At 50.5% G+C, this 15841-nt stretch overlaps 1 protein-coding gene across 5 annotated transcripts in view; it reads right to left on the bottom strand.

The window, feature by feature from the left end:
- Positions 1 to 1840: 1840 nt before the first annotated feature.
- CRTAC1 (cartilage acidic protein 1) overlaps positions 1841 to 15841 on the bottom strand; it is a 140760-nt gene continuing 126759 nt past the window's right edge. Inside the window, exons 12-15 of one of the 5 annotated variants that reach the window (XM_032491148.1) lie at positions 6894 to 7039; positions 5549 to 5591; positions 2997 to 3140; positions 1841 to 2179 (exon numbers count right to left, since the gene is read on the bottom strand). In XM_032491148.1, the coding sequence (XP_032347039.1) occupies positions 2148 to 2179; positions 2997 to 3140; positions 5549 to 5591; positions 6894 to 7039 (365 nt within the window). In that variant the 3' untranslated portion in view covers positions 1841 to 2147. Of the gene's footprint in view, positions 2180 to 2269; positions 2545 to 2996; positions 3141 to 5548; positions 5592 to 6893; positions 7040 to 15841 lie in introns of those variants that run through there. The other 4 variants (XM_006185083.3, XM_032491146.1, XM_032491147.1 and 1 more) reach the window with 4 other exon arrangements.

Raw genomic sequence — 15841 nt, 5'->3', positions numbered from 1 at the left:
TTTGGCGACAGGTGATGCTGAGTTGGTTCGGCAGGTGCCTGTTCTCTGAATCCTTTAGCTTCGTATTTCTTCCAACATAAGTATCTTGGGGGCAGGGGACTTGACCCCCTCATTGGAGGGACCTTGTTACAGTCCTCATCGGAGGGACCCAGGGCTTGTCACACAGGAGGTTCTCAATACATGCTTGTTGAATAAATATATGAATGAACACAGAGAGCTAGCTTTCTGATACAGCAATCCAGGAATTTAGCTAGACTTTTTGGAAGGCCCCTTTGAGTCTTATTCCATCCCATCACCGGGTCCTCCATCTGGCTCGAGGAAAGCAGTACCAGGACAGCAACCATATCACCTTCACTTACTGCTGTACATCTAGAACCTAGCTCAGCACCTGGCACAACCTTTGTTGGAAAGAAACGGATGTTGAATGAAAGCCTTCTTACCCTGGAGTTGGGATATAGTAGTTGTGCTCTTAACAGCTGGGGGGACTTTTGAACTCTTTGTAACTCATCTGGCCCCATCCAGCAGGTAGGGTAAAACCACATAAACATACCCCGTTAGAAGAAACTCAGTGTGTAGGGATTCAAGGTTCTTACTTATAAGGCATCCTCTGAAGTCTGCTGTCAGCTTGGATCTCCTGATGTCCTTGTCAGGCTGTCGCACTAGCTGTCTTGTTTCTTATTTCTCATGCTGCGTGTGCAGGCGGTCAATGGACACTGTTATCTTGTTATTTACCGTGCATTGGAACTATCGCCTCTGTGGGTTTTGGGTTTTATTTATCTCACTATCTTAGATCCACTTGTTCATTTCTAAAAAGGCAGCATCTTCCACAATGACTAGGGAATAGTCTGAACAGTGATAGTGATGTCTGTTACCCCCTGACGAGACAGTGTGATGGGAGAGGGCTCCAGCCTTGGCTCAGGGACCAGCTGGCTTGTGACCTTGGGCAGATCACTTCATCTCTCTGAGTTTCATCTCGGGACCCTTGCAGATCTTAATTCCATGTCTACACACAGGACGGGGCTTCCCAGAAGTGAAGCGATTTTTAATTGGATGTATGACTTTCTGTGAGATTGTAGCTGTTTTTATTTTAAAACTTTTCATTTAAGTTCCTGTTCTGAGTAAAAAAAAAACAGCACTAGCTATGAGGAATTAATATTTTGTGATTTATTGGGTGTATTATTATATCTGAAAACGGTAATTTTTTTTGTTAAATATGTTTTTAAAAGGCTTGGGGCATTCTTAAGTATTAAGATTTAAGTATAAAGTCTTTAGACTTTGTTATATCTTGGGGTGGCTTTTTCCCCACGAAGAATAGGTCTGGGATTTACAACGTACCTTCACTACGGAGGCTGGTCGTGAAAGTATTCTATGGTGTTACATCGTTCCCAAAGGTGAAGCTTCCAGGAGCTTCCAGGCTTCTGAGCATATTGCAGAGGAGAACAAATTGCAAGGTTCTTTCTAGAAATCAGGGTAACTTGTGACTAGCCATGCTTATGTCCAGCAACATACTAATGTGTTTTAGAAAGGAAAGGGCCCCTAGGGATATACCAGCCCAATTCTCCTGTCATTTAGATTAGGGAAACTGAGGCCTAGTGACTTCCCCAGAGCGTTCCCTCCATGTCTGTCCCTTGTTCATCCCACATCCCTTACCCCATTCCCCTTATGTGAACATTGGTGCACACACCCGATGTTGCTTGTGCCTAGAGGCAGACACCTTATCTCATGACTTGCTTTCCAAGGGCCACACGGATGATGGAAGGGCTGCTGCTAATTCAGTATTCCAAACAGCTCTACTTGCTCCAGACACACATTTTTTTTTTCCAACAGCTCGACACTAATATCCAGCAGAGAGTTTATTGGCATAGTTTCTCTAGAAAGAGGCTGGAAGGCTTAGCAAGTTCAAAGCTTAACATTTTTATCAAGAGTCCCAAAGGGCCACCCTTTTCCCCTCCCATCATCACCACCAACCCCAATATGGCTTTCTCTACCACGGGTGGTCGGGGCCTGCAGAGCAGAAACAGCACAGGCCAAACCAGCAGGCACGTGACACATTATCAACTCAACTGAGCAAGCAACCACCTGGGAGCCATCTTTGTTAAGGGCAAAATAAGCTGCTCATGACACTGGAGGATACAGAAAAGACAGGACTATCTTGATTCTTCTGAAGGAGTGAGGGAGGCTGGATGGGGTAAAAAACATGTTCTCAGAAAACATGCAAAGAAAGACTTCACAAACAACTAAAGTTACACAAATATCATCACATCTCCCAAACTTCCCTTTTCAAAGATGGCCACCCCTGCTGTCCATTCAGAGGGTGCGCGCAGCAGAATCTACTGGGCGTGGAGAGAGAGACAGGCAGTGGGAGAGATTTAGTTTTCCACAAAGGTTGTTAGTTTTTTTTTATGTTTTCCTTTATTGATGGAATTTAAAGTGCATATAACTGAAGGCAGAGTCCAAGGCCTAGAGAAAGGGATGAGGCCGGAGAGAGAGTCTCAGAGATTCTAAAGGCGGCAGAAGGATACCCACCTAAAAAGGCCACTTGAGCTGTGAAAAGGATGGGCAGAGAGACAGAAAATGGGAAAAAGAGAAAGGGGGTGGGGGTGGGGGGAAGCGTTCAGGAGGAAGAAGACAAACACCAGTTCAGAAATTCAGACAAAGATGAGCAGAGGAGCTAGTCTATATCCCAGGTAGGGGAAGACGGGCTGACCTTAACGTAGGAATGTTAGTTTTAGGAAATGTGAGAAGGGGAGAAATAAGAAGAGCAGTGGCCTCTGTCCAGGACACAGCCTCCCGGGGGCCCTGCGGATGATGGCAGTGGTGGCAGGGCTTCTCCAGGCCTCTGTCATGGCTTTCCCGGGAGACCCAATGGGAGTCTAGGGAGACTCCATCTTCTGGGGGGAGGCAGGGGCTGGGACCCTGATTGGGGGCCCCCCCAGAACTCCCCAGGGGGAGGCAACTTCCCTTTGTTACTGGACCATGGCCGGAGCCCCACTCACCCACACAGGCTGTGCCGTCCTCGTTGGGCTCGTAGCCCCGACTGCACCTCTTGTTGGTCCGGCACCTGTAGCTTCCATACGTGTTGACACACACGGGCTTGTCTCGAGGGCACACGAATGGGAACTGGATGCATTCATTGGTGTCTAAAAGGCAAAGGGAGCCACTCACCAGAACTTGTGGGCAATGGGTCCTTGCTCAGGCTCTGCTGCCCCATCCCCCACCCCACGACCTTGGGCATGTCCCTTCTTCTCTCTGGGCCTCAATTTGCTCACTTCAGTCCCCTTGGCTGGCTCTTCCTGTACTTGACCACTGCACTCAGGCTTGGTCCTGGGCCTTCTCTTCTCTCTACCCACTTTCTCTAGGTGGTCATGGATGATGCCAGACCTCCTGTCTCCAGCCACAACCTCTCCCTGGGGCTCAGACTCGTGAACCTGTCTACCATGCATCTCAAACTTACTAGGTCTAAATGCAACTCTAGATTCTCCTGACTCTCAAACTTTTTTGCCCCACAGCTTTCCCAGCTACCTTAACTCAATGCCACCATCAGCCACTCAGCTGCCCAAGCAGACATCAGAGTGACTCCTGATTCCTCCGTTTTCCTTATGTCTGCAGGTAATTTAACAACAGATCCTGTCAGTCCTGCCCCTCAGCACCTCTCTCATCTGTCTACCTCCTTCTTACTCCTCTGCCACCAGCCTGTTCCCAACTACCACCAGCTCTTTCCTGGATTTATGCAGCTGCCTCTTGCCTGGCCTCCTGGCTGCCACCTGCCCTCTAATCCAATCTGCATTTCAGCAGCTGGGGTGATCTTTTGAAAATGTGAACCACATCATGCCACTCTCCTGCTGAACAGCGCAGGGTCCTGAGAACAAAGTCCAGACACCTTCCTGGGGCCTCAAGACCCTCCCTGACTTGGAGTCTGGCTTGTCCCTCCTCTCCTGGCACGCTGGCCTCTTCCCTGTTCCTTTGACACACCCAGCCTTCTTCCTGCTTCACGGTCTTTGCTCCCGCTCTTCTGTCTGTTGGGCAAGCTCTTCCCTCCACTCTTTCTGTGGCCAGGCCCTTCTCACTCTTCCAGTCTCAACTCACAGGTCCTCTCCCTGTCCACTCGTCTAGAACAGTCCCCACAGAGCACCTGGCTTAAAGAATTCTTAACTCGTCTTGTCCCGCTTTCAGGTCGCGTGTGTGTGGTCTGTCCCCCTGACTAGCATGAACACCCATCCAGGGCAGGTGCCTGGCCTGACCCCCAGCACCCCGCGCAGAGCCTGCTGGGTAGAGGCACACAGATGGCTGCTGGATGATGCAAAGGAGGAGGCGGCTGGACTGGGGATCTCACAGGGTCTTCCCAGCGCACGGTGAAGATGCTGGAATTTCTGTGCATGTGCACTGTCTGTTTAGCGTGGCCACGGTGGGGACATGAACGGAGGGGGCTAATTTCTTCCTCAAGCCACTCTTCGAGCCATATGCCTCTGCTCCCCTGTGGTCCTTCACTCATGCCGCGCCCTCCACCAGAATGCTTTCTCCCCTCTCCCTGCCTAGCCAACTCCTCACCCCTTGGGGCTCAGCTTAGACCTTACTTTCTCTAGGACACCTTCTTGGACCCTCCCTAAACTGGTTTAGGGCCCCACCTTTGTGCTCCCACCGCCCCCGCCCCTCTCCCACCTCAGCCCGGCTCACACTGCCTGGTCATCACTATTTACTTGTGTGCCCCTCCCGTTGGCTCTAAGCTCAAGGAGGGCAGGGACTGTGTGTGTCTTGTTGACTCTTGTATCTCAGTAACAAACCTGTTCACCTGGGGTTGATGAGTATCTGCAGAGGGGACTTGGGAAGAATGCTCCCTAAAGGTCTAAAGGCAGGTGGAGTCCTTGGCCTGACCCCTCACTGCTGGTCATTGGGATGGAAGACACTGGGTTGCAGGTCTTCTGGGTGCTGAGCCTCTAGGCTGCCCCTGCCCCATTCTAGGCCCTCAGGGGACTTTTAGAAGGTCACTGGACCCTCACAGAGCTGCTTCACAGAGCCTGGCAGGGTGCATTACCTGCCCCTAATACTGCGCTAGGCTGCCATCTCCCTTCTGTACTGTGACCACATGCCACACTCTGCTTTACTCCAATGTCCCCTGGCCATGCCCACCCTTTCCCACCAGCTCCCTTGCTTGCTGCTCTGCTGGCTGGCCAAGCTGAAGCTGCCAGCTCTCCATGGGCATGCGTGCCCACCCCAGCCACCACGGCCCCCAGGAGCCAGGCCTCCCTGTGAGCCCAGCCCAGGTGGTATGTGTCTCCCCCAACGCTCGTTCTCTCTGTATTCACGGCAAGGAAGCACTGCCAATTCCCCGAGCTGCAGTGATTCAGCCTGCTGGCCGCTACCATCATTCTCGCCTTGCTGAGTCACTTGGCGGTTGTCTTGGCATCTGAAGCCCCAGGGACAAGCAACACATTTCCCTCCACACCCTTCCACCCCTTGTCTGCAACCTGAGTCTTGCCAGGACCCAGGCTGACAGTCCCCAGTGGGATTCTGGCCTCTGCTCTGATCCCCGGTTCCTGCAACAACTCACCCGAGCAATGGCCATTTTCCTGCTGGGAGAATCCCTGGCCGCACTGCAAGGTAGGCAGAAGCAGAGACACTAGTGAGTGGAGAAGTTCTCATCTCAGGTGCCCTCCTAGCCGTAGCCACAGAGCAGCTGCCATCCTGACCCCAGAACGCGGGGTGCTCCTAGCTCTGCACCTGGGGGGAGCCTCTCCTTGCCGGGACCCCTTCCATTGCACTAAGAATAGGAGGCTGGGGGAAAGGCCAGAAACAGATTCAGTACCAACTCCTGCTCATTCCCCTCATGTGGGATCCACGTGCCTGAGATGGGACTCCTAACAGAATCTGTCCCTCCTGTGGCCTCACTCTGAGACTTGCAGTGAGAGGTGAAGAAATTTTTTGATGTGTCTGCTCACTCCCGTACCCCATTCTCGGACTGGTGGGTGCCTGTAAGCCAGGCCATCGCCTGCCTCCTTCGGCAGGGCTGCCTGGATAAGAGGGAGACATTCCAGCAGGAGGCTTTGCAGCTAGAGTTTGAACGAAGTGAGGCTGAGGCAGAGACCTGGGAGCTTGGTCATGCCGAGCTGTGGGGCTTGGCTATGTCTGTGTGGGGTTCTCAGAGACAGCGGGCGGGGGCAGGGGGCGGGGACTTGAAACGGAACACTTTACGTAAGACAGAAAACATCAGCTGTTGGAAATGATGAGTGATGGGGTGCTGGTGAGGACTCCTGGGGAAAAATAATGTCCCACCTCCGCCACCCATGCACTAATGGCAAAGGTCCTTGAGCTCCTGGGGCCACCGAGATGCCATGGCTCTTACTCTCCCTGCGCTTTCCTGGCATTTCGTGAGCTCCCCTAGAAGCCTCCCCGTAAGTGCCCTCTCCTGTGTGAGTTTAAGTGGGCTTCTGTTATTTGCAATGCAGTGATCCTCTCCAGAGAGTGGTCCACAGCGCTTCCTCCAAGAGCCCACCACGGCCCTGTCCCACCCTCAAAAGCAACAGGTGGCTCTGTCAGAGCCTTGGAAGCAACCAGGAATGAAGCAGGAGACCTGGGGCCAATTCTTAACTCTGCTCACAACTAACTATGCAGTTTTGGTGGGCTCTTGGTCTCCGTTTTCCACCTCTGTAGAATGGGTGCAAAAATGCACTTTTGATACCCCAGGATTTCTGTGAGGAGCAGAAGAAATGTGGGTGTGATTGTGTTGTACAAACTACAAATGGAGGGGTCATTATGAAGTCTGCCCTTTGCTAGGAAGATCTCCATCAAACTAGAAAGAAAATCCTCAGATTCCTGGGACTCCAGCTTCAGCCCAAGGGATTGTGGGGGTGGGGTGCCCGTCTTTCTGGCTCTGAGGCCCGGATGCCTTTGCTTACCTCCAGTGGGGCCAGGGCCGGAAGGCTGTCCTCGTCCTGGGGGTAGGGAATCTCTAGCACCGAGTTCATCTCCCCACTGGCCACGTTACGGCTCACCATCTTGCCATCTGGCCATGTCACCTCCACACTGCTGGCTTCATCCTTCCCTATGAGATGAAAAGAGAAAGGATCAGCCACAGAGGAGAGCAGGGGGTTGGGAGGAATTCTCAGCAAAAGTATCATCATTCATTTATTCATCTGCCTAACTAAAAATATGAAATGAACACTCTTTTAAGTGCTGGGGAAATTTAGAACAAAGCCCTCCAGGAGAACTATTGTGGGGGAGGGTATAGCTCAGTGGTAGAGCACAGGCTTAGCATACACGAGGTCCTGGGTTCAATCCCCAATACCTCCCTTTAAAAAAAAGGTCAAAAAAAAAAAAAAAAAAAAGAGAGAGAGAACTTCTGCAATGACAGTGTTCTCTGTTCTGCTGGCTGTGGTAGAAGTGGTACAGGTGTGATAGGAACTGAATTTTAAGTTCTATTTAATTGTAACTAACTTACATGTAAATGGCCACACATGGCTAGTGGCTACCATATTGGATAGCACAGTTCTAGAACTTACATTCCAGTGGATAGGCCAGTGTGCAGGAGGCTGTTTTAGGGAAGAAGTAGAGCCTGGCGGTAAACAAGTTGACTTTGGAGTCCTGGGTTCAGATCTTGGCTGTACCACCTACCTGGTACATTGGGAGGAATATGGTGGAGGGCGAGCCTCTGGGAGACCTGGGGACAAATCTCAGCTTTACATCTGACTTGTGTAACCTCAGGCGTCTCCCATTTATTTGTATTTGTATTGATTTTGATATTTATAGCCTGTGAGGGGCTGTCACTGGGAATGTCCCTGTTTTCAGGGAAGCTTCCACTCTGGTAGGGAGGGATGGGCAAACAGATGAAAAAATAAATAATGCCAGATATTGACAAGCTCTGTGAAGGAAACAAAAATAGGGTGATGGGAGAAAGAGGAAGTAAGATTTGGCGGAGTGCTCCTCTAGTCAGGGTGGCCAGGGCCAGGATCTTGGGGACAGGGCATTTGAGACAAGCTCTAAATAAAAGCTGAGATGACAAAGAACTGGAAGGCGGAGGGCACAGGATAAAGACTGTTCACAAAGATGAGATATTTACAAAACTAACAGTGGCGAAGCTCAGTGAATTCATGGTGAATCCATCTACACACATCCTTAAAGCAACGCGTTACATCACTGGCAGAGAGCAGGCTGGAAAGATTTGTCAGGTGTTTAGGCATTGTCAAAGCCGGCCCCAGCTCCCTGCTTAAGGCAACAGGCCCGGCACCCGAGACAAGGTCGGGCTAATGGTGATGGATTGGGGTGGGGAGGAGGTGGGGGCTGGGCCTCACATGCCAGGAGAGGCCTCTGTCTAGTCAGTCACCTGGGAAAGAGAGCAGCGCTCAGCACAGGTAGGAGGGAGGGCGCAGCCCCCTTGTCATCACCCACCAGGGCTGACCAGTTGTGGGCTTGGTGCTCAGGGGTCCGCAAATCCATACACTCCCCCAGGCAGCATTTGTGGGCTGAATAATGATGTCACCCACATGTATGTGCTACTTTCCCCTTAATGCATATAGACATTGCTAGAAAACGAGGGAAACTGACAAGTGTGGTCGAATTTACAGCGGCTTTTACTATCCACCAATGCATTTTACAGGGATTGCTACTCTGGGGGCCGAAGGTATTCTGTGAAACATTTTTGTGTACAAAAGGGGTTCCCATATTTTAGAAAAGAGTTGACGCCATGTCCACACTTTGAGGGGAATCTATGTGCAGATGGTCTGCTCTGGCATGGAAGGACCCATCTTTCTCCCAGAGTCCCTGCATGTCAGTCTGGGGCTCCCAGAGGCAGGTGCACCTTGCGTGCCACATCATCCACTTCCTGATCCTCCCTGTGTCTGGTTCCCTTTTGCACCCTCCAACCCAAGGCCTCCAGAGATGTCTCATTATAGCTTTCCAGCCTTGAGCTGACCTGAGTTAATGAGGGCAGGGACCAGCTGCCACCCTCTGGAATTGTCAAAGGTGAGCAGCCCCTGCCCCAGTACCTGTGGTGAGGCAGCAGCACTAGGGCCTGGAGCAGAGCCCCCCATGATGCAGAGACACACGGTGTAGCTTCTCTTCCCATAGAGACCCTCCCTGTCCAGGCCTGGCCTCCCTGGCCTGGGGTCGGCTTTATTAAGCCAGAAAACATTTCTCATAAACCCCTACTCCTCTGCTCCCTCCTTCCACGATAATTCATTTTAGGAAAGAGGGGTGAGAATTGGACTGGGGAGGTATTAACTGCACACTTGTTTTTCTGCTTTTAAGTAGCCTCTTGCAGTTCAAGAGATTTGGCATTTTTAGGGTGCTTAGTGTCCCAATTAAGTGGTAGATGTAAAAAGTAAACAATTTTCCTTTTAAAAAAAAGGAGACAAAGGAAAGCAAATGTTTCTCACCTAAGCCAACAGAACAGCTACATGAATACATCTTCCAGCCTGACAAAAGTGCCACAAATAACTCAAGAGTCACGGAATATTCATAGACAATCACAGATTTACATCTTGCAGCTGAATCTTGCTACCTCCCTTCCTCCAGACCCAGGGAGGGGTAGGGACTAGGAGATAAGCCAGCCACGGGGAACACACATCTCAGTAGGACTCCCTCCTTTGCCAATGATTATTTTGCTTAATTAGGGGCTCTCTTGGGACCTCAGTTTCGTCATTTGTAAGATGGGAGCTCTGGCTCATCCAGCAAAGACAGTCCTTCTTCCTTGGAATGTGAGGCCTGCCCCGGCCAACTGTCACCCTCAGCGCCCCCATCCTCATCATCTCTGAGACATGGGCGGCGCCTGCCCTACAGCTCACAAAGGGCTTTCACTTGTTGGCAATAACACTAGAGAGTACGCACCCCAATCTGTACTGGGTGGTTTTTGGCGTTAGCGCATTGGATCCTCATGGCAGCTCCCTGAGAAGGTACTAGTTTTATAATTTCCAATCTTGGAGACGAGGGATGAGACTTGGAGAGGTGAAGGGAACTGTTCAGTTACCCAGCAAGGGAGCATCTGACCCCAAAGCCCATATCTGCACACCCTACCCCCACCCCGAAGGCAGCACACCCCGGGCCAAGCATCATGCGAGGATCTGAGATTCAGCAGGAAGGAGACAGATCCAGGTCCCATCCTGGAGAAGCTGAGCCCTGTGGAGGCCATGAACACAGTGACTACTTTATAATCAACTAGGAAATTGCCCCAAGAGTATTGGTACCACTTGGTGAGTGAGGTGGGTGTTAAAAGTCATTTTGTTGAATGTTGTAGGGGGAAGAAGAGCTTAGGAGACAGAGACGGGAAGGAAGGAGCACTCCAGGCAGTGGGTACAGCTTGGGCAAAGGTATAGGGGTATGAGAAGGGTGTGTGTGGTGAAGATCAGGGAGAAGTTCAAAGTGGGTGAAGCAGAGCATGAGCTTGTGTATTACATTAGGTGGGGAGCGTGGGAGAGGAGCCAGGGAGGGACTTTGGAGCCTTCACAGGTGTGGCCGACCTAAATCCTCCCTGCAAGAGAGAGTTTATCCCCACTCTCCAGGTGTAGACATTGAGGCTTGGCAAGCTGAAGTGACCTGCAGGTGTCTGAGCTAGGACTGGAACCCAGGCTCCTGTCCCCAGGCCAGCTGTTCCCTCCGCCCCAGACATCTCAAGTCTTCACCAGCTGCACAAGCCGGTGGCCAGGCCCCTAGACGCTGCACAAGGGTGGCCTTCAAGCTTGCCAGAGTGCGGGGCCTGTGTGGGGTCATGAGCAGAGGAGGCCCCATTAAGAGCAGCAGGGAGTCGCCTCTGGCAGCTTTTAAAGTATAAAGGCCAAGGAGGCACAGAGAATTGCACTTTTCAGAAGAATTATCAACAAAACAGATGATGGGAATACAGTTGGTGGAATATTTTTGCACTTTAATAAAGCAATTTTTTTGTGGGCCACTGAATTTTCGTTCCCTAAATGAGCAACAGCTGGCTTGGAGGCAGCTCTGAGCCACTTGCAAACAATCAACTGAAAGGAAGGCAGGGTGTTTGTGTAGGGGATGTGGGTACCACCCATGCCTGGGGTGGGCTGGCCGAGAGGGAAGGCCCAGTATTGAGGGCTGGCAGGGCAAGGAGATTATTGGCATTTGTTTTCATTTACTGGGTTTGGTAGAGCTGTCTCAGCCCTCTGCTAGCTAAGAACTCAAGAGCCCAGGTGTGGGATATGCAGGGGTGGGTGTGGGAGGGCTGGGGTGTCGGTTCAGAGCAACCAGGGAGCAGTGGGGCACTCAACTAAGGCTATGAGCAGAAATGCTTATTTATGAGCCTGGCTGGCCACCATCTGCACCAGGAGGGGCAAGGAAAGGCCAGGGCAGGTCAGAGAGGGGCGGTGGAATGAGGTCAGGGGCTCCACTGAGCAGGGGTGAGTGGGACGATGGTTCTACAGGCTGAAGCTGAGTGCTCTGCACAACAGAGTGGGCCCTCTGGGAATGCCCTGGAGCATGAAACAGCGAGGTCCCTGAGTTTTTACTGTGTGATGTGATGCAATACAGAGCCTTGGGAGTCAGGGCTGCATGCAAGGATCTGAGAAGCTGAGTCCTCCAACCACAGCTCGGTGCTGACCTAGCCGAGGCCTGCAGCGCTGGGAGGTGTTAGCTGTCCAGCCAGTGAGAGGTGAGCCGGCCAGGCGTGGGGAAGGGAAGTGCCAGGGAGGCTGTGTGCTGAGAGGCACACGTGTGCACCCACATCCATGTCCATGTATAGCCGCTCACCACACCTTGCTGCCAGTCAGGAGGAGGCAGCGGGTGCTCCATGGAGGGAGGAAGGAGCAGGGTCAGTGGGGGTGAGCAGGGGTGTTGTGGGTGCTGGAAGGGGGGTTTCCTACCGCCCCCTCCCCAGCCTTGGGCCCCCTGTCTCCTTCTTAGTCATTCAGATATCAAGGCAGCCCACTCTGCCTTCAGGTTCTGGGCATGTGCCCTCTCACCCCAAACACCACAAAACAAACTGCTCAGGATCGGAAATCATCAAACTGTCCGACAGTAGGGGACATGCTAAATAAATTATGAACACGGCCATACAATGAGATGCTGTGCAGCACTAAAGGAAAACAAAGGAGATAGGCACAGACTTGGAATGATGTCCAGGATATACTGTTAAGAGAAAGAGAGAGAAAAAAAGCAAGTTTGGGAATGACAGGAAGAATATAATCATTTCTGATAAAAAAAATTCCATGGCGTATTTTTCTATAAGTGTGCTTCCTATCTGTTTTGCTTGTAATAAAATCATGTCAGAAAGCATGGAACTGGGAATAGACCACCCCAGACCACCATATCTGAAACTGCTCCCTGCCTCTTCCCCTCTGCATCCCTAACCCCCTCACGGCATTCTGCATTTTCTTTTTTCATAGCATTTAACATCTAACATTTTATATATTTACCTCGTTGTTATGTTTGTCAAGTATGTTACTCCTCCTTCCACTAGAAGGTAAGGTCACCCATGGCAAGGGTCTTTGTCTACTTAGTCTGGCACATAGTAGGTGTTCAGTAAATAGTGATGAAATGAATCAAATGGCACTGGAGGAGGAGGGAGGGAGAAATGTTTCCTTTTTGCTTAATATTCCAAACATAGTGGTAAGATTATGGGTTATTTTTACTTTCTTTTTTTATGATGTTATATTTTCTGAATTTCCTATAATCAATTTGCATTATGCCTACTGGCTGGGGAAAAAAAAAGCCTTCTAAAAACAATTGCAAATGCTGCTCTCCCTGCAGGGCTCCTGGTGCCCACTGCCCCTGCTAGTGGCCCTGGGCACCTTGGCAGCCCTGCCCTCCCGCAGCAAAGCCTGGCTTTGACTTTCTCAGCTCTGCAGTCCCCCCATTCTGCCCGCCCTCTCCTCCTGGCTCCCGGGTCCGACAGCTTGACCCTGGCCTCCCCTTTCCAGGCTCCGCTCCCACCAGACCTTTCCCACTCTTTGGACACAGCGAACATTCTCTCCTCTGGCCTTTGTTCAAGCCAGCCCGGTCCCAGGATGCTCTCCTCAGCCCCCATCCACCCCTTCCAAATTCCTACAGTCTTTCTAGACCTAGTTCAAGGCCCACTTCCTTGGGAAAACTGCCCAGAGCAGAATGAATTTCCCCTGCCCCAGTCCTTTCACAGCCACTGGGCCAGTACAATGGCGCATCCAAATCTGTCTTCCATGAGGGCGCTTGTGTCCATCTGCCTCTTCCACTGGACAGTGGTCCTGGAGGGCAGGGGACATTTCTGTGTTTCATCTGTCTCTTTGCCATGTCTCTCTATGTCTCGTGGTCTCCCCTGGGCCTGACTCTGTCTATCTCCTCGCTGTTATCTTCCTTTCCTCAGTCCTTCCATTTGGCCTTCCTATTGGCTCCCTCTCTTCCTGCCTTATTGCGGGCCCCTCCATCAATTGGGAAGGCCTGTGCTGCAATCCATGAAGATCCTTCTGGATGTGGGGGCCATGGAGCTGTGGGGATGGAGCCTACTTGCCCCTTGTTGTGTCCCAGAGTGCTGGCCTTGCTGCCTGTCAGCGGCCTCAGGGCATCTCACTGCTGGGCCCAAGGTGGACCCACTGGGGCCAGTCCCCAAGAGCAGCCTTCCTTCAGTGCCCTTTTGGCAACAGAGAGGAGGCTGCAGGGGACCCATGGAGAAGTGTGAACCAGAGTTCAGGCCCAGAACAAACCCCTCAGCTTTGCCAAACAGCAAGGATTGGCAGTTGCAGCTTCCATAACCCTGAGCTGGAGAGGCAGACAGTCGTGAGAGGCACAGAGGCTCTCGGGCCCCCCTGAGTCGAACCGAATGACCCGGCTGAGGCTGCCCAGCTGAAGAAGTGGATCTGTTCTCTTGGCTGGGGCAGACACTGGTCAGAAGTGAGACCCAATGGGGCTGTAATACACGTCTCAGAATAGCAGAGGCAGCCCATGGATGTGGGGAAGGAGAACCCAGCCCCAGTCCTGGCCTCACCGTTGCTTTGTTAGCCTCAACTTCCTTATATACAATGGGGTGGGGGTTGATGTTTAAGCCAGATGCCTGGATAAACATCCCCCCTATGATGCCATAGAAGTCACCTTGGTGTGTCTGGCTTCACTTGGGTGAAGGGGTCGTGGATGTCCAGTAAGAAAGAGGCAGAACAGGACCTTGGCTGGCTGCACACAGGGCAGTATGGGAGGTCCAGCAGTCAAGTCATAGTGGTCAAGAGCCTTGACTGTGATGTACAAGGAGGCACGGGTCCAAACCCAGCCTGCTTTACTTTCTGGAGGTGTGATTTGGAGGAGGTCACTTAACCTCAGCCTCAGTTTCCTGACCTGTAAAATGGGGGTTATGATTCCTAACTCATCTTGTTGTGGTGAGCATGGTATAATGTATCTCATATGAAGCACTTAGCCCAGAGCCAGGCATATACTAAGTGCTGGATTTAATGTTGGCTGCTGCTATTTTGCGGGAGAGGACTATCTATTTAAAAGTCATCTTGTACCTTTAGGGCCAGCACAGTAAATGGCTGCCTTAAAAGTGACAGACCTCCAACTGCGGGCTGACACACCCAGGGTGGAATAGCCTGAAAACATGCTCATATAATCAGGCTCTGGGCCCCCTAAGTATTTATGCCTTTTTTTCAGATTACATAAATATTATGTGTTGCCTATGAAAATTGGAAAACATACAAACACAAAATAGGAAAGAAAATAAAAATCACATGCTCCGGCAGGTCTGGATTTGAATCCCAGGTCTGCCATTTACCTATCACGTGAACTGGGGAAGGTTTTTCAATTGTTCTGATCCTCAGTTTTCCCATTTGTAAAATGGGGATAAATCACGCCCATCTCACAGGGTAGCCATGAGGATGAAATGAAATAATAAGTACAATTCTACCGTGCCTGGAGCGAGTAAGAATTACCATATCGATCCAGCCACTCTGAGAGAATCACAGTTCACACTTTCTGTGTTTTCTTTTAGTTTTTTTCTGTGCACATATGATGTGTATACATTAACACATACATATTGCCTATTTTTATATAAATATTCTATCACCTCATGAGGCACTAACACATAGGGGAAGGGTGTCTGATTTTGAAACTAAGGTATATTTAACTCACATGTTTTCTTAATCATTGTGTTTTAGTAAAGACACTCTTGTCCCCCACCCTCTGCATTTTTTCCACTATTACCCTTCCTCTCCAAGAAGCCTTTTAAGACTCTTCCCCCTAATTCCCTCCACCAGTGTATTTCTTTAAAAATGATATATTTTGAAAAAATTATCGATTCACAGGAAGTTGCAAAGATAGTACAGAGCAGTTCGGTATACATTTTATCCAGTTTCCCCCAATGGTAACAGCTTATGTAACTGTAACACAATATCAAACCCAGGAAACTGACGTTGGTACGATGTGTGTGTATACGTTCTCTGCTGTTTTGTCACCTGTAGATTCGTACAACCACCACCACAATCAAAACACAGAACCTTTCCATCACAAAGATCTCCCCCGGGCTATCCCTTTAGAGTCACACCCACCCCTCTCCTTTTCACCATTTCTAACCCCCAGCAACCACTGATCTATTTTCTATCTCTATAATTTTGTCATTTTGAGAATATTATATAAATGTAATCAACATATGTGACTTTTTGAGATCAGCCTTTTCTTCACTCATCACAATGCAGGTGAGAGCTAGCCAAGTTGCTGTCTGTATCAACAGTTCCTTCCTTTTTATTGCTGAGTAATATTCCATGGTGTGCGTGGACCACAGCTTGTTGAACCATTAATCTACTGAAGGACATCTAGGTCATTTCCAGTTTGGGCTATTACAGATAAAGCGACCAGGAATAGTCGCGTATAGATTTTCACGTGGACGTGAGTTTCCATTCATCTCAGACAAATGCCCAGCAGTGTGATTGCTAGGTCTTACAGTAGTTGT

The sequence above is a fragment of the Camelus ferus genome, chromosome 11 (assembly GCF_009834535.1).
Source record: "Camelus ferus isolate YT-003-E chromosome 11, BCGSAC_Cfer_1.0, whole genome shotgun sequence".
Lineage (NCBI taxonomy): Eukaryota > Metazoa > Chordata > Mammalia > Artiodactyla > Camelidae > Camelus > Camelus ferus.
The sequence above is the reverse complement of the archived record's forward strand: the minus strand, read 5'-3'. Positions and strand labels throughout refer to the sequence as shown.